The 22209-nt window shown below is 43.2% G+C and overlaps 2 protein-coding genes across 4 annotated transcripts in view; one reads left to right on the top strand and one right to left on the bottom strand.

Annotated features, from left to right (window-relative positions):
• Positions 1 to 100: 100 nt before the first annotated feature.
• On the bottom strand, positions 101 to 10286 carry HEXD (hexosaminidase D). Of its 2 annotated transcripts, XM_063175733.1 has the most exons (12): positions 10011 to 10281; positions 9441 to 9550; positions 9266 to 9353; positions 8473 to 8637; positions 7231 to 7414; positions 5988 to 6059; positions 4461 to 4656; positions 3748 to 3830; positions 2892 to 2970; positions 2710 to 2811; positions 2127 to 2216; positions 101 to 1294 (listed from the first exon to the last, which is right to left on the bottom strand). In XM_063175733.1, the coding sequence occupies exons 1-12, from the start codon at positions 10074 to 10076 to the stop codon at positions 1126 to 1128; spliced, it is 1404 nt and encodes a 467-aa protein (XP_063031803.1). In that variant the 5' UTR covers positions 10077 to 10281; the 3' UTR covers positions 101 to 1125. The 2 variants fall into 2 exon arrangements, with proteins under 2 accessions (XP_063031803.1, XP_063031804.1); XM_063175734.1 differs by lacking the exon at positions 2127 to 2216 and having other exon boundaries at positions 10011 to 10286.
• A 79-nt stretch (positions 10287 to 10365) lies between these two features.
• Positions 10366 to 22209, top strand: part of OGFOD3 (2-oxoglutarate and iron dependent oxygenase domain containing 3) — a 35201-nt gene continuing 23357 nt past the window's right edge. For both annotated transcript variants that reach the window (XM_063176063.1, XM_063176062.1), the window contains exons 1-5: positions 10366 to 10454; positions 10797 to 11086; positions 15658 to 15733; positions 16357 to 16399; positions 22080 to 22144. In XM_063176063.1, coding sequence (XP_063032133.1) covers positions 10366 to 10454; positions 10797 to 11086; positions 15658 to 15733; positions 16357 to 16399; positions 22080 to 22144 — 563 coding nt within the window. The remainder of the gene's footprint in view (positions 10455 to 10796; positions 11087 to 15657; positions 15734 to 16356; positions 16400 to 22079; positions 22145 to 22209) is intronic.

The following is a 22209-nucleotide window of genomic DNA, read 5'->3' as shown; positions in this document are numbered from 1 at the left end:
TGATAGATCCAACTCTCTATTGGTGAATATTTTCATTTTCTCTCCTTTAAACCAAACCAACATGCTACACACACAAAAAGCAACACCCTTCCACAAACACTTTGAGTATCAAAGGTTTTATTCAAGTAAAATAAATTAAGATCTTGTTTGGTTCAAGCTTTGTGACAGGTATACACAGCAATTAGTTTTTTTTAAATAAAGATTTGCATGTGGGCCTGGTTCCTGAGGCTCTCATTGAGTCACCTGAACCTTGTCTTATGCTGTAGTTTTACTTTTTGTATGTTAAAATTTGTTCCAAGAAAATTTCAATACCAGTGCTCCCAAAAAAATTTAAAGAAAGGTATAAATGAAGCACAGAAATAAATATTTTGAATATACAGGGTGAAGTAACATACTTAACAAGAGAGAATTAGGATAATCACCAAAAGTCCCCAAAATATATCTCTATACATTGTGACAAGTTTGACATTAAAGCAGAATAAACCAGCATTTTTTCCTTAGATTTAGTAGCTTTAGTCATGGCTCAAACTGGGACAAAGCTGGGAAGTGCAGGTTGCAGTTTGGGGTTTTACTGAGCCCAGCAGGTCTTTTCTGTGGGGATGGGGCTGAGCTTGGGTGCTGTGGCAGAAAGTGAAGCAGCCCAATGTGTGCTAAGGCATTTTCCCTCCAAGCCCAGGTGTCCCTGCCTCAGCAGCTCCTGATTCCTCTGAGAGAATGAATGAATGGTGGGACACAACTCAGAGCACAGCTGGCGTGTGAAGCACTTTTGGTACAGAACAAAATGACCCAAGCATTTTTAAAATATCCTAAATATTAGAGTAGAACTCTCCCAGGTCATTGTTATGTAAGAGTCTGTTGTTTCAAATGCTGAATTTGGAAGGACCTGGGTTTTTTCCTGCTGTGACTCACAGGGCAGCAAACCTGACTGACAGGTGAGTTAAGGCTCAGCACGTGTTAAGACAAGAAAATTGAGCTGAAGTGTTTTATGCTAATAAATTCCTTCATGCCTTCAGGTCACTTTTGTTTAACCACACTCTCAAGATGACAAACTCCAGCTCAAGGCTAGGTGCTGATTTTCACTAGCCATGTTTTCCCAGGGAATGAGTCAGACTAATTGAAATGTCTCTAATTTTGTGCTCTTATTGCTTCATCTAAATCCTCCACCACTTCCTGCAGCTTCTGTAGGTGGGGGTGGACATTCTCCTCCATCCATTCCTCTATAGCACACCTGGGGAAAACTTGCTCCATGGCTGCTTGCAGGTCTTGCACCACAGCACTCCACTTGGAGAAGAGCCTGAGCAGAAGTGAAAAGAAGAAATAATGACTTTGGCAGGTGAGCTCTGCCCCAGGGGAGGGTTGGCTTACTGCCTTTGGAAGGGAAAACTGTCCTTAAAACCACTTGACAGGAAAAGAAGCTTCTATTACAAGAGCCCAAAGGACTTGATTTGGTTCAGATGGCAAAAGCTTGATGCTGTTTCAGTTTAATTCCATTAATTTTGGCACTTTCCTCATGCCAAGACTTTTAAAGTACCAAAAAGTGAGCTCAGAAAAACACTTTGCACATTTTAAGTGTAACTGAAACCCACTGTGAGACTTGTTGGGAATTTAATTCTGGGTTTTATCAGAAAGGGAGATGAGGCTGGAGTGGATGTTCATCTTAACACAGCAAATAAAATTATAAATGAACCTTTTAGCATGAATTGGCAGAATGTCTAGGACAAGTTCTGAAAAGCCCATGGTGACAAGGGGAAGGGCCTGCCTTTATTCCAAGCCCTTGAGCCACTGCTGAAGGTGCAGCAGGGCTGTAACTCCTGTGAATCCTTGTTACAGGAATAACAAGGGAGAAGCTTCTGGATTCCAATTTTGTACTTGTTCTCAAAGAATTCATTCAACAGAAGGCAAAGATAAAATTAGAACCATAGAATGGTTTGTGTTGGAAGGGAACTGTGAAGATCATCTAGTTCCAACCCAAACATGTTGTATAAAAACAGATTATGGATACTTTGATTCCCACTGATGTTTCTGAGATAATTTTAGCAGAGGTAAGGGCTCACAGCTCTCTGTACCTGAATGCCCAGAATATCTCAGACTTTATTTCCCCTGGAGTGCAAAACAAGGGCTGTTACCTGACTGCATCTGGCTGGAGGTGGTGCACTATGATGGGATGAATAATCTTCCTTTTCCTGTGGTAGGGGCTGAACCAGCCTGTGGAATATCTGAAAATGGAGGGTGGTGGGAGCAGTGATGGAACAGCAGCAACCTCTGTTTGTCACTGCTGGGGAGGCTGCAGCTGAACTCTGCACAGAGGTGATGCTTGAGGAGTAAATTTATTTCAGGCTCTAGATCTTTGGAATTACCTTGTGAAAGTGCTCCTGATTATCTGCTGCAGTGTAAGTTTCAAAGTTTCATTTCAAGCTCCTTTCTTTTTTAACTACACCATTCAAAATGTTCATTTTAACTTTAAACAGCAGTAAAATGTAATTAGGGAAAGAACTATATGCTTCAAATAAGGCAGCATACAGTATTTAGGAACTTCACTAAAATATTTTAAATTTTGATGTAAATATTATGTTCTGCTGAGGTGTCAGTGACACCTGAAATGCACAGCTTGATATTTAAATCACTTTTCTGGAGTTGTGCCCCACTTTGAGAGGATACAGCTCCAACAGTGCTGCAGCCAGCCAGAGAATCAAACAGAAACTTCATTACCTGTTCCTTTCGAGAAGTTCATCCACTGATGACTTGAGGTGGAAACTGATTTGTGTCACAAGGGTGAGGACACTGCTCCCAGGAAAGGTCCCCAGACCTGGGCTGTCCAAAGAGGATCTGTTACTTTCTGAACTCACCACACAAGGAGAAGCAGCTGAGTTCTGCAGCTGGAATGTTGTTACCTCATGAAAGTTTCAATTTCCAGGTTAGGCATTCCCAGGATGTTTTCCACATTTTCTTTAACCTTTTCAGAGAAGCCACCTGGCAGAAGACAGTGGAAATGAGGAAAGGAGCCTAAAGAACCAAAATGTTCATACAAGAGGGATTTTCTGCAGTGTTCTGCCTTGGCTTAGTAGCTCCCCTTTGGTGGAGAATTTTTTAAAAGGTGAAATGGAAATAAAAGAAGGAAAAAACATTTGTGGGTGGGAGGAGGAGCTCAGTGTCTTTCACACAGTTGTCTTGTGCAAGGTGAGCACTTTCTAGCTCTGAGCTTTCTGTTCAGGGTGCTGAATATTTCTAGTGGCTTAATTAAAAATCAGTGCATTGTGGGGCTTTATTTTGAAAATAAGAAAAATATTGTTGGCAACTGCCTGTAAAGAAAGCAGAAACTACAGGAAGTATTTTACAATGTCCTCCATAGATCCATTTTAAGAAAAACAATTACTTAAAACAACTTTTACACATGAGCACGTTCTAAATTAAACTAAATTAGGCTCATTTATATATCACTATTGTTTCAGGTAAGTTTGAAGAGCAATTCTGCATCTTAAATTTATTTTTAATATAAGCATGAAGTTTTTGACCATTTGTGTGTTAGTTCACAATAAATGAAGGGGATACAATGGCTATTTTTAAATACTTAGGCCAAAAGGCTTCTCTGCTCCCATACTGCAAATTCTAATTTATTGTTCATAATTCAGGCCATGACCAATTCAGCAAACCACCTCAAAATATAACAATCCTGTGCTAATCTTAGGGTAAAGTCACTTCACTCCTGTGCTAGGCATTGTCTGAGAGAGAATAAAGTTGTCATTGTACCATTCTTTAGTGCCTGCAGACACACAGCCAGGGATGGAATGGCCACAGGGAGAAGCTCACACAGAACAGCAAAGTGATCATACCTGTGTCAGAAAACATCCATGAATCACACATTTTACTGTCAGAGCAGACACACCAAATGGGAGGGTTTAATATTTCAATCACCAAAATTCAAAGAGCTTTAGAAACATCAGTTTCTGTCTCAGAGAAGACATCACTTATCTCTGAAATGTGAAGTAATTCTGTTTAGCCAGTAAGAACAGAGGAAAACCAAATTCTCAAGGCAAGTTAGGGTCAGAAATTGGACATCAGTTCTCTGATATTCCCTACTCTTGACTGCATAAAAATGTTTTACTCCTTCATAACTTTAACAAATTCTCATCTCTGATGTGATTTCACAGTTTTTGAGTTCCCATCAGACATTCAGATAGACACAGCATGCATGAACTCCAGTGTCTGTGAGCAGTTCAAGGTGGCACAAAATCCATTCAAGCCTTCCAACCCAATCTGCTGGGGTGGTGTCCCCAAAGCCATTGTTCCTGCTGCTCAGTGCTGTACAGCTGAGATGCACCCTTCACAGTCTGGGGACAGAAGAATTGCAGGGGGGCAAAATTCCCTTCCAAACCCTCAGCTTCCCTGCACCTCTGAGGGAGCTTTGGGGTGGAAGTTGGGTTATCTGTGACTCCTGGAGGCACACAAGGGCTGCTCCTCACCTCTGCCAGCCAGTCAGTGCAATCCCTTCCAGGACATCAGCAGGGCTCCTCTGGGCCACCTGCAGCCACTCCAGCTGGTTCCTCAGGTGGTGCCCAATCAGGGTCAGGGACTGGTTTGCTCCCGTGGCTCCCTTGAAGGCACTTGCAAACCACACCTTGGAGAAGCCACACCTGCGGTACTTCTCGATGAGCTGCACTGCAGGGACACACAAAGGGCACACACAGGATGAGCTTCCTCCACTTCCAGCCCTGACTGCAAGGCTGCAGTGAAGGGAAACAGCTCCAGGTTGCTGAGCCTTCCCAGGCCTGGAGCATCAGCAAGGATGGGGATTGACACCCTCTGTGAGCAGCCTTTGAGTGGCTCCTGTGGGAACCCAGGACATCCCTCTGGCTGGCCAGGATGGGCAGGGCCCTGCCAGGGGGCTCAGAGACCCTGGCACAGAGCCCAGAACACCTGGGGGTTTGATTATGACCCATGGAGCAAATTACCAACCTTATATGAGGATCAGCAAGCTACAACAGTTTAGGTAGAATAGTGAAGTTATCACAGGGTGGAAAAGTAGATTTTGGGGTTTTTAGAATGGGGGTTCAGGGGGCAAGACAGAGGGAACTGGGCATGTCCAGCTTTCTCCTTCTTCTTCCTGGCCTCCATCTTCTGCTGTGATGGTGGCACTTTCAGATTGGTTTAGAGTGGAAGCTCACTGTCTAACATAGGTGAGAGGTATTGGAAAGTAATTGTAAACATTGTACAGGTAGTTTTTAGTATAAAGCCATAACACTGCCCTGTGGGCAGGCAGAGTGCCTGGAACTGTCCTGCTGGATGGACCTTGGCAGGGCAGGAGAAAGAATTTTATAGATAAAATGCAATAAACAACCTTGAGACCAAGAATTGAAGAGCTCCAACTCATTCTTTGAGAGCTGGGCTGGGAAAAGAGACTTTTAACATTCTTGGGGTCAAGGAACCCAAAAGACCCCGAGAGGTGTCCCCCTATTTCCATGTGCCAGTTATGTACTCCAGTACCTAGTATTGCTGGCATGCTAAGAGCTGTGAGTTATAACAAGCATGGACAACATCTGAGAGCTGATGGTTCTGGCAAAAAGAAATATTTGCATGAATGTTAGATGCCTGACAGGGGCCTTTAGGAGCTTCCCTCTGAATTCTATAGATGTATGAAGCCCTGAAGCTTCTTTTGCAGAGCTGTTCAATACAGAGTTATGTGCTCCAACTGGTGTTAATGCAAGGAGAATTAATGTAACAGTGCTTGTGGAAAACCTCTGAATCTCCTATCAGTGATTCCAAAGCTCTGCTGAAAAGAATTAAGCAGCCTACAATGCAAGTCATAGGGGAAACACAAATAGAAAAAGAAAATAAGTAATAGTAACTATGATGTGAATCAAACAAGGGCTGTCTTTATGCTATGAAAGCAATAAAAAACCATTTCACAAAACCAGATGTTTTGGTGTGCAGCTAAGGTAGGTTTTAGTGGCAGAATTTTACTTCTACACAGCTCAGCAGAGAATACAAACCTTTGCCCTCCACGTTGATGTCTGTTGCATAGTCCCAGATCATGGGCTGCACCAGCTGTGGGACCCCGGACTCTGAAAGGAACAGAGCTCTGCTAAACCATGGAGAAAAGCTGCTTAAATGGGAACTCAGCACAGGTGACAACAGCCAGGGCTGTCACTCACAGCTGCAGTGCCCCTGGGCAGGGTTTGGCACATGCCCACTGTCCTCAGGCATGGTGAAACCATGAACGTGGAGGAGCAGTGACAATTCACCAGAGACCCCACTCACCCCAAGCCCACCTCGTTTTTAGCTCTTTGCATCTCTCTGTACCAGCTGGATTCCACTGGCAGAGCCACAAGAGATTTACCTGAATTCAAATGTAACATTTACCCTTCCACTTACAGAGTGCCTTTCAAGAACAACTAAAGATACAAATTTAGCTTTAACTCCTTTCATAATCAACTCCTCAGCTAGTTTTAAACATATAAAACTGACCCTTAGAGAAACTGCAGTAAATTGTGCAGAAATTCAGTATTTTAACCCCATCACATTTCAATGTGTGTCTTTGTGGCAGTGCACTTAGAGTGCTGTCCTGCTCTTGTGGAAACCCCATGGGTCCCACCTGCATTTTTGGGGATGATTTCCCTCTATCAAAGCCTTGAACAGGTCAGTCACTGTTGGATGAGCTGCACAGCTCTTCCTGTTACCATCTAAATTTATTTACAGCAGCCATGTAAGGTGGCTCTGAAAATGCTGGAGCTCCATCTGTGCTCAGACTACTCCAATTTCAGCAGTGCTTTGATATTTTTCCACAAACAAGACTTGTGATGTCAAGGTCTTGGAGCTAGCCCACAATGGAGTATCAAACTCCTCACAATGTGCACCATGATCACAAAGATGCTCACAGGGCTGCAGCTTCTCTGAGTTTGCACCACTTGGGATCAGGTGCTGCAAAGGGCAGCAGTGAACATCAGAAGGTGGTGAGAGGCACAGAGATTTGCACTTGGACCACAGATGTTAATAGGTTGTTGTTTTAATGTTGGTTGTTGTTTTAATGTATAAGGAAAATAGAATTGAGCATTTTGTAATGGAAAACTGAATTGTTCAGACTCACCCACACTCCCACAGGGCCTCTGTGGCAGCCAAGGACTGAGTGCTTCTATTCTCTAGCCAAACCACACCTCAGCTCTTGCCAGATTTGTTGTTTTCATGACATTCAGCTGCCAAGCAATCTTTTTTACCTGTGCAAACCTGCTCACACACCTGCCAGTGTTTCCTCACTTATGCCCCTGAGCATGTCATCCCACACGATGGGTGTCACCATGGGGTAGGACCAGGCCAAACAAGTGGCAACTGCTTTGATGTGGGACAGGCACAGCTTCTGTGGGGTGTTGTTCTGCTGCTGCAGCCACTGCTTCGACTCCTCTCCTTCACCAAGGTAGTAGACCTGAAACACCAAGCAAATCATCCTGATTTGTATTTTTATTTCCACAGAAATAGAGAAAGCGAGGTGGACAACATTCCAAACCTTTGTCCAGATGTGACCCACTGAGGGGACACATGCCAAAGCACCTCTCAGTGCTGAAAACACTGCCAGCATTTCCATCAGTCTGCAGGAGACTGTGGCCATGATTACATGCATCACTTGAGGGGATTTTCCTACAGAAACTAAAATATCTACATGCCATATTTGCCTTTGGAGTGCTTGTCCTAGAAATAGCTCTCACCACATTTATTCACTTCAAATCCATCAGGACCTGAGATGGATAAAATGAGGTTCCTGTCTTGGGGAAGATCATCCAAATGTGAGTCTAGAAGGAGCCTGGGGCCATGTCTAAGGGTGTCCCAGCATACTTGGTCCCATTCAGAGAGTGAATTAAAATTTGATAGTTTAGAGCAGGTTTTATTTATTCTACATAAATACTATTTTGCTTTATAACAGCTCCCTGTCCAGCCTTCCCACCAGTTTCAACACAACAGAATACAAAATGCTAAACTAATACCAGTACAGATAATTAATACTGAATTCCAGGGATCTGTGTGCCATCAGCATGGTTTTAAGAAACTATGAGAATGAGAAGGAAAAAAACTCAAGCTTCTCTGAGACAAACTACCAAGGTAAAAACCCAACACTTCCAACCACAGAAGGGTTTACTTTGAGTAACTTGCCCAGAAAAATGAGCCAATATCTTACACCAAACTTACAGGATTTCTAATGAACAGCTCTAATTGATATCTCACTACAAACACTCACTAAACCCCAACACTGTTAGCTTCAAGAAGCTGCTTTCAATACTTTGATATTACATTCCTATCTAGGGAAATGACAATTTGTGCTATTGGAATAATTGGCAAAAAGGCTTTTCTACACTGGCTCAAGTGGTGTTTTCTGCCCCCAAACTCCCACCCAAACATGGCCTGGCCACCACTGAAATGCAAAAGCCTCAGCCCTTGCTATGACTCCTCAAAAGAAAAGAAACATTCCCAGCTGAAGAGAAGCCCCACCTCATCACATCCGATGTGGAACCACTGCAGGTCCTGGTGCAGGGCCATGACCTGGTCAATCATGGCTTTGACCAGCGCCAGCGACTCCTCCTTGTGCGGGTTCAGGGCGTTGGGCAGCTCCTTCACCTCCCGCAGGTGGGCAAACTGCCTGTGCTTCAGCACAAACTGCAGGGAAAGCAAGGGGAGCTGGGGACAGCCACCACAGCAGGCACAGCACTGCCCTCCTGTCCCCAGGGTGTCCTGCTGAACCCAGGGACAGCCTGGGGGCTCCCCCCAAGCTGCTGGGGGAGTCTCTGACCACAGAGCACCTCACAGGGTGGGTGATGGAAACGGGGAGGTCACTGCAGTGAGACCCTGATGTCAAATCCTGCAGCTGGCAGAGCTGATAACCAGAGCACTGGGACTTGGATTGGAAAATTCCAGCAGAGAATCCCAGAATGGGTCAGGCTGGAAGGGAGCACTGTGGCTCATCTGGTGCCACCAGATGAGCAGTGCCAGGGCTGTGTCCAGAGTGGGTGTGGAGTCTCTCTCTCACTGGGGATATTCCAACCTGCTCAGGGCCTGGTCACTGCACAGGGAAGAAGTTCTTCCTCACGTCCAGGTGGAACTTCCTGGCTATGGTTTGTGCCCAGAACTGGACACACTGCTCCAGATGTCACCAGGGCTGAGCAGAGGGGCAGGATCACTCCCTGCCCTGCTGCCAATGCCATTCCTACTGCACACTGAGGCCCCACCAGCCCTGCTGTCCCCCCAGGCACTGCTGGCTCAGCACACCCCCTCTCACCCAGCTCACCTCCATGTGCCCAAAGCTCTGCACCAGTGGCACCACGTCCAGGCCCTGTGCCCGTGCCCAGCTCAGCAGCGCCTGGAGCTCCTGGGGGCTGCAGGAGAACGACTGTCAGTGCCTGCTGTGCACGGCCCGGGCTGCCTGCAGCACCCAGAGCTGCCTGCAGGGTACCCAGAGCTACCTGTAGGCGTGGGGGGCCTGCAGCACCTCCAGCGGCCCCGTGTACGGGAAGGTGTCCTCATATTCCAGCAGCAGCCCGGTGGCACCCAGGGCACGGAGCAGCGGCAGCACCTGAGGGAGAGACGGACGGGACACTGGGGATACAGCTGGGCTGTGGGCAGTGCCACTGTCACCTGCAGCAGGTGTATCCCTCACCTGAGCCCAATAAATCCTTCACCCATATCAGGTACATCCCTCACTTGAGCCCAGTACATCCCTATCTGAGCCCAATACATCCTTCACCTGTGCCAGGGACATCCTTCACCCATAACAGGTGTACCCCTCACCTGAGCCCAATAAATCAATTATTTGTGCCAGGTACATCCCTCGCCTGCTCCAGGTTCACCCCTCACATCCCTCAGGTTCACCCTCACCTCCATCAGGTTCACTCCTCACCTGCTCCAGACACATCCCTCAGGTGCACCCCTCACTTCCCTCAGGTGCACCCCTCACCTGCCCCAGGCACATCCTTCAGTTTCACCCCTGACATCCCTCAGTTTCATCCCTCACCCCCTTCACGTTCCCCCCTCACCTGCTCCAGGTACTGCGCGCGCGGCGCGGCGCCCTTCAGGTCCAGGTGCACCAGGCGCCGCCACATGCTCCGGCCTCGATTGCTTTGGCCTGTCGCCGCGGCGTCCCTGCTCACGCCGCCCGGCCGCACCCCGCCGTCCCTGCCCCGCTGTCCCGGCTGCGAGCCCTGCTGTCCCGGTGTGCCGTTGTCGCGCTGTCCCCTTGTCCCCCTGTCCCGGTGCCGCCCCTCCGCCGCTCCCAGCTGTGCGCTGGATCCTTCCACTCTCTCTCGGCAGCCGAGCGCGTTCCCCTGTCAGGCAGGCCGGCAGGCCAGGGCGAGGCGCGCCGAGCGCATCGCTCGAGGCGGAGGAGGCGCGATGGCTCCGCAGCGGCGGGCGCTGCCCCGCGGCCCCGACAGCGCCGGGCCGGGACCGGGACCGGGCCGCGGGAGCCGCCGGCACAGCAGGTACCAACCAGCGCGGGGCCCTGGCCCTCACCTCTTACCGCCAGGCCCAGCGGCGGTGCGGCTTTCGGGGATGCCCCGATGGAGAGGCGATCGCGCAGTGCCGGGCCCGGGAGCGATCCGCGTGTTTGTAACGCGTGTGGTGTGCTCCGAACCGGGATCCCGGGAGAGAACCGTGTGTGTAACGCGTGTGGTGTGCTCCGAACCGGGATCCCGGGAGAGAACCGTGTGTGTTTGTAACGCGTGTGTTCGGCTCCGAACCGGGGTCCGCGGGCCCGGTGCTCCCCGGTATCGGCCCGGTCCGTCCCTCCCCGCTCACGGTGCCCGTTCTGTGCTCCCTCGCAGCGCCAGGAAGGGCAGATCGCAGCAGGATCCCCGGGCAAGGTGGCTGAAGGCAGCGATCCTCCTCCTCCTCTTCCTCTGCGCCGCGGCCGGCGGCGGCCTCGTGGTCTGGAGCCGCGTCCGCACCCAGGATGGGGTCACCGAGGGTGGAATCCCCGCAGATGGGATCCCCGAGGGTGGAATCCCCGCAGACGGGGTCACCGAGGTGCTGGCCCATCGCAGTGACACTCTGCAGGACAAGTTCGTGGAGGTGCCCTGCTCCGAGGACTACGAGAGCCACAAGCGCTTTGCAGGTACCTGGGCAGGGCTGGCCGTGCTCGGGGGGCAGCAGCAGCTTGGCCGGGGCACCAAACCTGGGCTGAAAAACTCCCGTGTTTGCAGCAAACTCCTGGTCACTGTCCCTTACCGAAAGCCCCAAACGTTCGTGCCCCTCGGGCCGGCTGAACTGGGTGTAACTGAGCTTCCAGCTTGGTGCAACTCCCTGCTTCCAGCTGAACTTGGTGTAACTGAGCTTCCACTTGATTCTGAGAGGTTTTTTCCCCCTTCTGAAGCTGCTTTGCAAAGGCTCTATGAAATAAACTTCCTGCTAAGTCTGTTTCTGGTTTGTTTCCATACTCTGTTCCATACAGAGCATGGGGTGGCGCTGATGCAGGACATTGTGCCACCAGTGTGTGGTGACTGACAAGTGCCAGCTTTTGTCACTTATTCTGATGTCTGTGTATCTGCTTTGGGGGGTGCCTGCAGAGCACTTTTCTGTCTTTGTGTCTTTCTGCTGAGCCTGTTTTCAAATTGGTATCTGTTCCCCCTGGCACTTATTTCTTTGAAGTGTTGAGGTTGGTTCTTCAAGAGACAGGGAAGATTTTAATCTTCTCTGACAAAGAGCAGTGAGAATTTGACTTGCAGCTTCCATGGATGAGCAGTGCTGATGTTCTCTTTCAGATTTGCAGAGTGTGTTGTGATGAACATTTTCAGTTGGTACAGCTGCCAGAGAGCAGCTCTGCTCTTGGTTTTTGTCAGTATGTCTGGCTGTGTGTTGGCTGATAAGCTGTTGAATCCAAAACAAAACCAAACCAAAATTTTCTGAGTTAGTTTTTAGCCAGATTGGTCATTTATCTGCTTCATGATGTGGCTGAGAAAATGCTGACACAAAGCGGGAGGCTGGAAGAAGCTGCTGTGAGCTGAGGAAGAACAAAGGTGATCAAAGGGCTGGAGAACCCATCCTATCAGGAAAACCTCAGGGAGCTGAGTCCCCTTTTACCTGGAGAAGGCTCAGGGAGGGCACATTTCATTATTCCAGTGCTTAAAGGGAAGCTACAGAGGACACAAGCTCTGCCTTTGTCAGGAGCAGCACAGGGCAGACAAGGCACAGTGGGTGCAGGTTGCGTTAGGCAAGATTTCATCTTGATATAAAAAGAAATTACAGACAGAACACTCAGTCACTGGAACAACCTCCTCTGGCTGAGGGTTTCCAGGATGTGGCTGAGCACTGTGCTGGATAATCTTATCCAGGCTCTCTGCACCACAAAAAGCTGAACCAGATGATGTTTGGAGGTCCTTCTTTCTCCTGTGCTAGTTCTGATAGAAAGTGTTTGACACTTTGCAGCCCCATGTTCTTCAGGTGCTGTTGGTCAAAAAGACTTAGAACATAAAAGAAAATTTCATGTGGAGTCTGAGGTTATATAGTTTTTCCTCAGTGCTGCTACTGTAGCATCTTTTTTTTGAGGATTCATCTCAAATGTTATTTAGGCCAAGAAAACTGATGTCAGGAAGCTACCAACAAAAAATTGTCTTGGTAAGGTAATGTTTTGGTTTTTTTTTAACATGAGAATAGGTGTTCTGTGTTAGTTTTTCATAGTTACAGTAAGGGGAAACTGCTGCTGGGTGAATTTGTATAGTGCAAGGCCAGAGAAAACTGCAGCTGGTGATTTGGTTATAACTGAACTGGGGCTAAAAGTCTCTGGATTCTGCATCTGCAGTGTTTTCTTACCAAAAGAAACCCCCCAAACCAACAAAACTTTACTTTTCCCTTCCCAGGTTTGCAAAAGCAATTTTTCTGAGCTTGTGGTCTGGGCCATCCCACCACTTATGCTTTTCATTGTTTTCTTTTTATTCCTTCTTTTTCATCCTATTCTTTTCACTGTAAGGAAGGCAGGAATTTGAAGCACATCTCTCCAGCAACAGGAATGAATGTATTCTTTATTTTTGGGGGTGTCTGGGGAGCAGCAGCAAGTGCTGCTGTGAGATCTCACCTCTTGACTTTGTATGGGGATAATTGATAATTGTCCTCCACCTTTCTAATTAGGTGTTTGCTTGGTGCTGCTGCTTAAGTTCTGTGATTGATTTGGGTTTTTATTTTATTTTATTTTATTTTATTTTATTTTATTTTATTTTATTTTTTGTTGTGACTGTGCTTTTGAGGATCCAGCTGTTACTTGATTAATTAAAACTGAGCTGTGATCATTTTCCCACGAGAGGGTGGTGATGAGCTGTGGAGGAGTTTTGTGTGTTCCCCACAGCCTAGCCAGGCAGAAAATGTGGATTATGGATCAGCTCAGCAGCTTCAGGCACTTGGAAATAGGTTTGTGTCACTCAATAGCTCCTCATTCTCAGTCTTTGGCCTGGTTTGGCACCCTCAGCTGTGGGCTGTGTGTCAGGAGGAGGCACATTCCTGTCACCACTCGGTGGCTGATGCTCAGCTGTGAAGTTTCCACAGCTAAAATGAGCTTTTTATTTATGCACCTGTCCCTGCTTCCAGCTGAACCTGGTGCAACTGAGCTTCCAGTTTGCTTCAAGTGATTTGGTAGCTGCTGTCAGAGCAGGATTTATTCCCTTAGCACTGCCTGCCTGTAAATAAACTTCATACCAAAGAAAATTCTGGGTTTTGTGCTGAATGGGAGCAGGGCCCATTGGCAGTGTTTTACTCGTGTTTTACTCGTGTTTTACTCGTGTTTTACTCGTGTTTTACTCGTGTTTTACTCGTGTTTTACTCGTGTTTTACTCGTGTTTTACTCGTGTTTTACATATTTTGGTATGTTTCTCTTTACCTTGATTTACCTGGTAGCCAGAGCTGTTGGTGCCTTATCAGACAAGGGACCAGATCAGATCAGATCAAGGTTTCAAACCATGCCAGTTTTTCCTCCTCTTTTTTTACAAGAGGAGGAAAAAATATTTACTCTATATTTATGTACTCTATATATAAAAAATATTTATAGGAAAAAATATTTACTCTACATTTACTCTATACTCTATATATTACTCTATAATATTTTTTACTCTAAAAAAATATTTACTCTATAGCACCCACTTTTTACAATTTCTCTGGACACCATAACAATGTTTAAAAAACAAGCAAGAACAATTAATATCTCAGCAAGCACAGACAATTCTGCTCCTACGGGCTGAGCTGGAAACTCTGTTTTGCAAGAGGGGAATTGCAACCATTAATTCTTTCAGAATATAAACTTTAATGAAAATTAAGAGCAAAATGGCATACCAGGTTACCTTATGTCATACTTCTCAAAAAAAATAATGTTTTTTCTAGAGATACTCAACAAACCAAGCTCATCTTGAGTTACTGGCAGCTGGGGAAATAAAACAGCTCTGAAAATCTCTTTGTTCTGAGTACTTTGAGAGGAACTGAAATAAAGAGTTATAACTGAGATAAAGGGATGGTTTTGTGTCTACTGGGCACAAAGTTGTGGAAGCTACCAGGTAGCTGCAGTCCTAATCTGAATTTCTCCTGAGATTTTCCAGGTATGCCTTGCTCACACGTGCCGTGGTCTCTGAGACAGAGAGGACACTTTTCTTACTGCTGAAACCATTTTCTGACAGACTGTTCTGATTTTTCTTCCTGCTGAAATCATTTTCGTACAGACTTCTGATTTTTCCTGAGGATTCACCCACTGTTTGTGCTGCACTGTTGGTACCTGACTGACTTTATGCTGGACCACATTTTTCTGTTTGTTGGAGTTTTTTCTCCATTTGGGGGAGTTTGTGCTGTTGCTTTCACAGCACCTCCTGCTTCCAGCTCTCTGTCAGAGACCCCAGACCTGTAACAATTGCCTGAGGTAACCCTGTGGTTTTGCCAAGCATGGATATTTGCAGCTGAAAAAGGAGCAAATCTTGTGTGAAATCAGAAATCTTTGCAGAATGTTGTAGAAAGGAAGCTCTCAGTAGCCAGGTTTGTCCTGGAGTATTGAATTTCTCCTTTGAGTTTACTCTTCTCTCTTGAAAATCAGCTTTCCCTGCAGCCCACCTGGGGTATATCCAGTAATAGGAAATGGAAAATTCCTGCAAAATTCCTGGCAAAACTTCTCCCATCTGCCTGGTGATTGTTATGAGCTGCCTTTGATCAGAGCACAGTGATGCTTTTGTCCTCCATGGGTGAATTGATGAATTTCTTTCCAGGAATTTTGTGTTCTGATGAATAAATGATCCTTGAAGTGACAGTTCAGGAGCACTGAGAAACCACACTCAGCCCCTCTCTCCTAGGGCTTTACATCTCTAAATGGATCTTCCTCAGAAAAGTGCCAGATGTAACATCCCAAGGTCTCTGGTGGCTCAGAACTGATTTTATTTCTTCTTTTTCTTGCCTGAAGATTGTTGTCAACCAGACTTACAAGAACTTTCATATATTCTCCACCTGGAACTCCTGCTGCTGACTTGTTATTCCCAGGAGCTTTTAAAATTTAATGTTAGATTTCTTAGCAGTGAATTTTAGGAGGCTTTTAAAATCTTATATATCCAAGCTGTGTGCTTCAAGAGAGACTTCAAGAAAGACTTTTTTGCAAAGCCTCATTTAAAAACCTGCCCTTCAGGTGGCTGAAGTGGTTTCAATGGGTTCTTTTCCTCCTCTTTGTTGCAGGTTGCACTCCTAGGAAGTGTGGAAGAGGTGTGACAGATGCTGTCATCACAAGGGAAGAAGCTGAAAGAATTCGTAGGTAATTCTTCTTTTAGCTCCAACTTTTAAAAGCACTGATTTCAATGACAGTGTGCCAGTCTGAGGGGTAGGATGGGCGGAGCAGGATGGGTTAGACTGATTAAAAACTGAAATTTCTGTGACTAAAGCCATTTTCCATTTTTACAGTAGTGGGGGCGGTTCTTTCACACAGAATCTGCCTGGCTCTGAGGGGCACGAGCACTTCACAGAGAGAAAGGAAAATGAATCAAATAAGTTTTAAAGGATTTTCAGTTGTTTTAAATTAGTTTTAAAGAGTTTTCACTTGTTTTAAATGCAGAACAAAACAGTGTGAGCCTTATTGCAGCTGTGTGTCTGTCTGGGTAATCCCCAGCAGTCCTCTGGGAAGGGTCTGGTTTTAGGGTATTTTTGGGATTTGTGGAATGGAGCTGCAAGCTCAGAAATATTCTGCAACTCAAATCCTTCATTTTCATGACAGGCTGGAAAGTTCAGTTTCCAAAACATTGGAGCTGCTGTTAACTCAGTTGGGTTCTACCTGAAGCATCAAATCCCACTCTCTGGGCAGTTACATGGTGTAAATAAGGACATTAAAGGACAAATTAATAAAACTCCAGTTCTCATGTGAGATTATTGTTTTGCCTGCAGAATAGCAGAGAGGGGACTGTCCTTGGGAGGATCTGATGGAGGGGTGAGCAGTGTCCTGTTATTTTCTACATTCTTTTACTGCCAAGGCAAGATTATAAGTGCATTTTTTGGGGGCTGAGGTGAGGAGGTGGAGACTCTTTCCATCTGTTAGACTTGGAAAATAATTGATTTGTATAGTTATTTCTCATTATTACTTCTGCTAATTCTCATTATTAATTCTCATTATTACTTCTCATTATTACTTCTCATTATTACTTCTCATTATTACTTCTCATTATTACTTCTCATTATTACTTCTCATTATTACTTCTCATTATTACTTCTCATTATTACTTCTCATTATTACTTCTCATTATTACTTCTCATTATTACTTCTGTAACTCTTGACTTTGTAATACAGAATACATTTCCTTGTATTTAATTATTTCTAGCACCACTCTTGAACTGGTTTTGTCTTCATCTGGAAAGAGTTGCTATAGTAGAACTGTAAAAGTTTCCCTTCTGAAAGTAAATTCCAGTGGTTCACAGCAATGTAAAGATTGGTTTTACATAGACAAAAAACCCATGTAATGTCTTAAGTAGTCCTTGGAATAATATTCTTTAAAAGAAAATATTTTGAAAGAATCCCACTTCTCTTTAATGAGCACATTCATATTAATTTGTTTCCCCCATCTTTGTTCTCAGAATGTTTCTGTGTGTGAACAGGAACTGTTTAATGAGTATTTGTAAACAGAGCCACTCCTGTGGGCCTCTGCTGAATGAGGACTTTTATTAGCAAAAAAAGAAGGGTTTCAAAAATAAGAATTTATTGTCCTTGTGAATGTGTAAAAAATACAAACCAAGAAATATCTCTGTTACTTGGGAAACTTCATTTTGTCCTTTTTTTTTTTTTAAGGGGAGGTAAGTGAGAGGGAGGGGAAGCTGCTTCTCTCTCACAGCAATAAAATAAATCTGTTAAAAATCTGATGTCAGTGGAGAGGTGTGGGCTCTGAGCCAAGCCTTCTCACATGTCTCATCATCTGGAAATGTGAGGAAGTTCTTAATCCTCAGGGAAAGGATCATGAAGAAAATGTAATGTTGTATTGATGGATAAATGGGTAAAAACTGAAAGATGTTGGAAACAAGAGCTGAGCAGTCCTTCTGGGAAATTGGGAGAGTCATGGAATGGTTTGGGCTGGGAGGGAGCTGAAATCCCACCCAGTGCCACCCCTGCCATGGCAGGGACACGTCCCCCTGTCCCAGCCTGGCCTTGGGCACTGCCAGGGTCCAGGGGCTGCTCTGGGCACCTGTGCCAGGGCCTCACTGCTCTTGATAGTGGAACCCTGGAAAAAGTTAAAGATAGAATCTAAAATGTTAGGCTTTGTGCTTTCCCAGATCAACTGCACCTGCGTAAGCAGTATGACAAATTATATAATTGTTAGATGTGATGATTGTTTAGTAATTAAATGTAATTATTATATAACCATAAGAAGAATAGTGAGAAACTATGTTGGAAATTCAGAGAGGGGCTAAATTTATGTATACAATAGAACAATATAAGTTTAATAATTAACATGAAAGTTATGTAAGGATAGAGTATAAACCATGATCATTTGGGATGCATGGTCGGAGTCAGATTTGGGTTGAATATACCCCGATTCCCAGAGCTCTTAATAAAAAGCACCACATATAATCCCCCGTGATTATGTGGTTTTGAACGCTAACACTCTCACAGGGAAAAATCAGATTCAGGAAAATATGATTTTAACAGGATTTTAAATACACTCTCCTTACCCAGTTTCTAATATTTTGAATGTATTTTAAATAATATTTTAATATGATTTTAAATACACTCTCCCTACCCAGTTTCTAATATTCTTACTACATTTTAAATAATATTTTGAATATCATTTTAAATACACTTTCCTTACTCAGTTTCTAATATTTTTACTACATTTTAAATATTTTTAATATATTTTAAATCACATTTTTAATACTATTTTAAATACACTCTCCCTACCCAGTTTCCAATATTCTGAATATATTTAAAATAATATTTAAAATACTATTTTAAATATACTCTCCTTACCCAGTTTCTAATATTTTTACTATATTTGAAATAATATTTTTAATAGGATTTAAAATACATTCTCCTTACCCAGTTTCTAATATTTTTACTACATTTTAAATATTTTTAATATATTTTAAATCACATTTTTAATACTATTTTAAATACACTCTCCCTACCCAGTTTCCAATATTCTGAATATATTTAAAATAATATTTTAAATACTATTTTAAATATACTCTCCTTATCCAGTTTCTAATATTTTTACCATATTTGAAATAATATTTTTAATAGGATTTAAAATGCATTCTCCTTACCCAGTTTCTAATATTTTTAATATATTTTAAATAATATTTTAATATTATTTTAAATACACTCTCCTTACCCAGTTTCTAATATTTTAAAATATATTTTAAATCACATTTTAAAACTATTTTAAATACACTCTCCTTATCCAGTTTCTAATATTTTTACCATATTTGAAATAATATTTTTAATATAATTTAAAATAAATTCTCCTTACCCAGTTTCTAATATTTTTACTATTATTTTAAATAGTATTTTGAATATATTTTAAATAATATTTTAGTATGATTTTAAATACACTCTCCTTACCCAGTTTCTAATATTTTTAAATATATTTTAAATCACATTTTTAATACTATTTTAAATAGTATTTTGAATATATTTGAAATAATATTTTAATATGATTTTAAATACACTCTCCTTACCCAGTTTCTAATATTTTAAATATATTTTAAATCACATTTTTAATACTATTTTAAATACACTCTTCCTACCCAGTTTCTAATATTTTGACTATATTTCAAATAATATTTTTAATATTATTTTAAATAAACTCTCCTTACCCACTTTCTAATATTTCTAACATATTTTAAATAGTATTTTGAATATAAGTGTTTGGATGATTCTGTCCAATTATGTCTGCTGTAAGACTAATTCTTCCTTTAAAATATCTCAAAATTACTGCTGCTGTTTAATGATTTTTAATTCTTACTTTAGCCACTTTTTGCTAGTCAAAATAAAACTTGGACAGGTTTCTGTTGGGATTCAGGCTGCATTTTCATTGCCTGGTGTTTCCTCTTAAGCCCTTTGTAAGCAGCATGTCTGGGGGTTTTTTTTTGCCTGTCATAGTTGTTACATTTTGAATTCTCAGAAGTGGGTTTGTGTCTGTGTGTTTAGATATAATTTATTCATTTAAAGGTGTAAACTTGCAGTTTGTGACTTTGTTTATTCTCTCCTCCCTTTGTTTGCTGCCCTTCCCTGGAGTACTGGAGCACAGCACCAAAACTTGTTTCCTATTCCACCTTTTTATGTTGAGGAAGTCTTGACAAACATCTGAATTATTGAAGCCTCCGTGGGGTCACGCCCCAGTTGCCATGCTGAGCTTTCTTATCTTCCTTTGTGACTTTTCTTTTCCTGGGTTTATATTTATTTATGCAGAGGCACACAGAGTGAAGCTAGAGGGGCCATGGTAATCTGGTTTAACCTCCTGCAGAATCCAAGCAGGAACATTTTCTCCACCAGCAAGCTGCTTTCCCTTCTACATCTGTCTCTGTAAAGAATTTTTGTACTAAAGAAGTTTTATACTCTGTTCCTTATTCACAGAATGGGAATTGAATTCGTTTTCTTGATGTTTGCCTCAGCTTTTTTCTTTGTATAGATAATGATATTAACCTTTTCAACCTTCTGTGATTTTGTAATTCTTCCCTCACTGATATTTCTGCACATCATCTCTGCTGGTGTGAACACTTCAGTCCAGTCCACTTCTTCCAACTGGAGCTTGGGGAGTGAGAAGAAATGTGTAAGAGAAGCATGTGGAAAGAGTTAGAAAGGCAATTTGTTTTTAAATTAAATTAATCTTCTCAGCTGTGTTGTGCTACTTCCTATAATCTACTTTAATATGGTCACAAACATATCTCTGAAGCGACACAGGAGCAGTTTTACTTCTTTTAGCCGTGGCTTGGATTTTTGTACAGAACAAGAAACAAACAGATGAAAGTATTTTGTTTCTGAAGCTTGAGTAAAGCTTGATACAAGAGCTGCTCTTGCCTGAGAGTGAGATTGTTTCCTGAACAGTGCTCTGGAGCTTTTGGAGAGCAGTGGGAAGGGCAGATCTGAAAAGCTCATGCTGTGTCCACTCCAGTAACTTGCTACTTTATGTATTTTTCAAGGGGTAAATAAGATTATTTGTGTAAGTTTGTTTAAAAAAAAGTTCTTTTTATCTTTTCTAATAAGAGTGAGTAGGGTTGCCCTGCACAGAGCAATTGAGGCTGCAGAGATTTTCTAAGGGACTGTAATGAGTGTGTTCCCCTGTCACCAGTGTTATTACTGCTGGGATTTTGTCAGAATGATGTGAATGGTTTGTGGTGCACCCAAACAAAGGCAAATTCCAAGATGAGTGCCCAGATATTGACATCAGAGCTGTCATTACTTCAGTGCCAGTCAGGTTAATTAACTGGTGCTCTTTGATATTTCCAGTATAAATAACAAAAAGACTTCTATAAGTTCTATTTTTAAATATTTTAGAACTGATGCAGAGCATGTGTTTTGTGGACAACAAGGGACATGCAAAAGTGTACTTTATTCAATTTAGAGAAACATTTTAGAATCCTCTCTTTGGCAAATCTGAATATTAATCTGTGGTGGTGTTCACAGGGGTCCCAGGAAGAAGGAAGAGACAAGAATCTGACTCCATGTTTCAGAAGGCTGATTTATTATTTTATGAAATATATTATATTAAAACTATACTAAAAGAATAAAAGAAAGGATTTCATCAGAAGGCTAGCTAAGAATAGAATAGGAAGGAATGATAATAAAATCTTGTGGCTGACCAGAGAGTCCAAGCCAGCTGACTGTGATTGGCCATTAATTACAAACAACCACATGAGACCAATCCCAGATGCACCTGTTGCATTCCACAGCAGCAGATAATCATTGTTTACATTTTGTTCCTGAGGCCTCCCAGCTTCTCAGGAGAAAAAATCCTAAGGAAAGGATTTTTCATGAAATATGTCTGTGACATTAATCTTAGCAGCTTGTTGGGAGCTCAGCAGAAGAGTTTGGCTTGAATTGGATGAAGAAATGGATTGAATTTTTGTTTTCACTATGTGGTTTTCTTTTATAGCAGCTTAGAAATTAAGGAAAATAAAGTTTAGTCCTAGCAAGCCTTGGAATTCTAATTGTACTTTTAAAGAGACTTTTTAATGTCTGTATTAAATATGAGAAGTATACAGGATCTCTTGGTGAAGGAGAAGTTTTAATAACAAATGCAGGGCAAGATAAATATTAGTGCTGCTACTTGAGCACACAAATACTGGAAAATGTGTGTGGAAATGTCTTCAAGAAGGGATCCTGGAGCAGAGTGATTTACCCTGAGCCCATGGGGGGCGGCTGGCAATTCCTTGTCAGATCTGCATCTCAGAATTTGCAGTCCTGTGCTTTTTTTTATAATACCTTAATAATCTCTGCAGGGATCTGAGGGAGGTTTCTAGTTGTAAAATAAATGTTGTATTGTGAACCCAAAGCTGGAAGCTGCTTTTACTTGGGAGGCTGTGGAAAGTGAGAGGCAACTTGGGACAGTTATTAAAGGTCACAGTTAAATAATGCTAAAACCTTTTCATGCTCATTTTTCCTTCTTTGTTTCCTTTTCCAGGCATCAATTCTGGACCTGCACTCTGGAGCTCTTTCCCTGGGAAAGCATTTTGTTAATCTGTACAGGTAAAACGAGGCTGTGGCTTCCTGCCTGCTGTCATCCCATCCCTTCCCTGCCCACTGCCTCTTGC

This window comes from Melospiza melodia, chromosome 24, assembly GCF_035770615.1.
Source record: "Melospiza melodia melodia isolate bMelMel2 chromosome 24, bMelMel2.pri, whole genome shotgun sequence".
Taxonomy (NCBI): domain Eukaryota; kingdom Metazoa; phylum Chordata; class Aves; order Passeriformes; family Passerellidae; genus Melospiza; species Melospiza melodia.
The sequence above is the reverse complement of the archived record's forward strand: the minus strand, read 5'-3'. Positions and strand labels throughout refer to the sequence as shown.

Excerpts from the sequence above, each read along its gene's own strand:
- HEXD (XM_063175733.1), bottom strand. The coding sequence starts at position 10,076 with ATGTGGCGGCGCCTGGTGCACCTGGACCTGAAGGGCGCCGCGCCGCGC. Across the intron at positions 8,638-9,265 it reads AGAGCTTTGGGCACATGGAG|TTTGTGCTGAAGCACAGGCA; the intron begins GTGAGCTGGGTG and ends CTTTCCCTGCAG. Across the intron at positions 2,971-3,747 it reads TCTGCAGGCACTAAAGAATG|GTGGCTTCTCTGAAAAGGTT; the intron begins GTACAATGACAA and ends GTCTTCTGCCAG.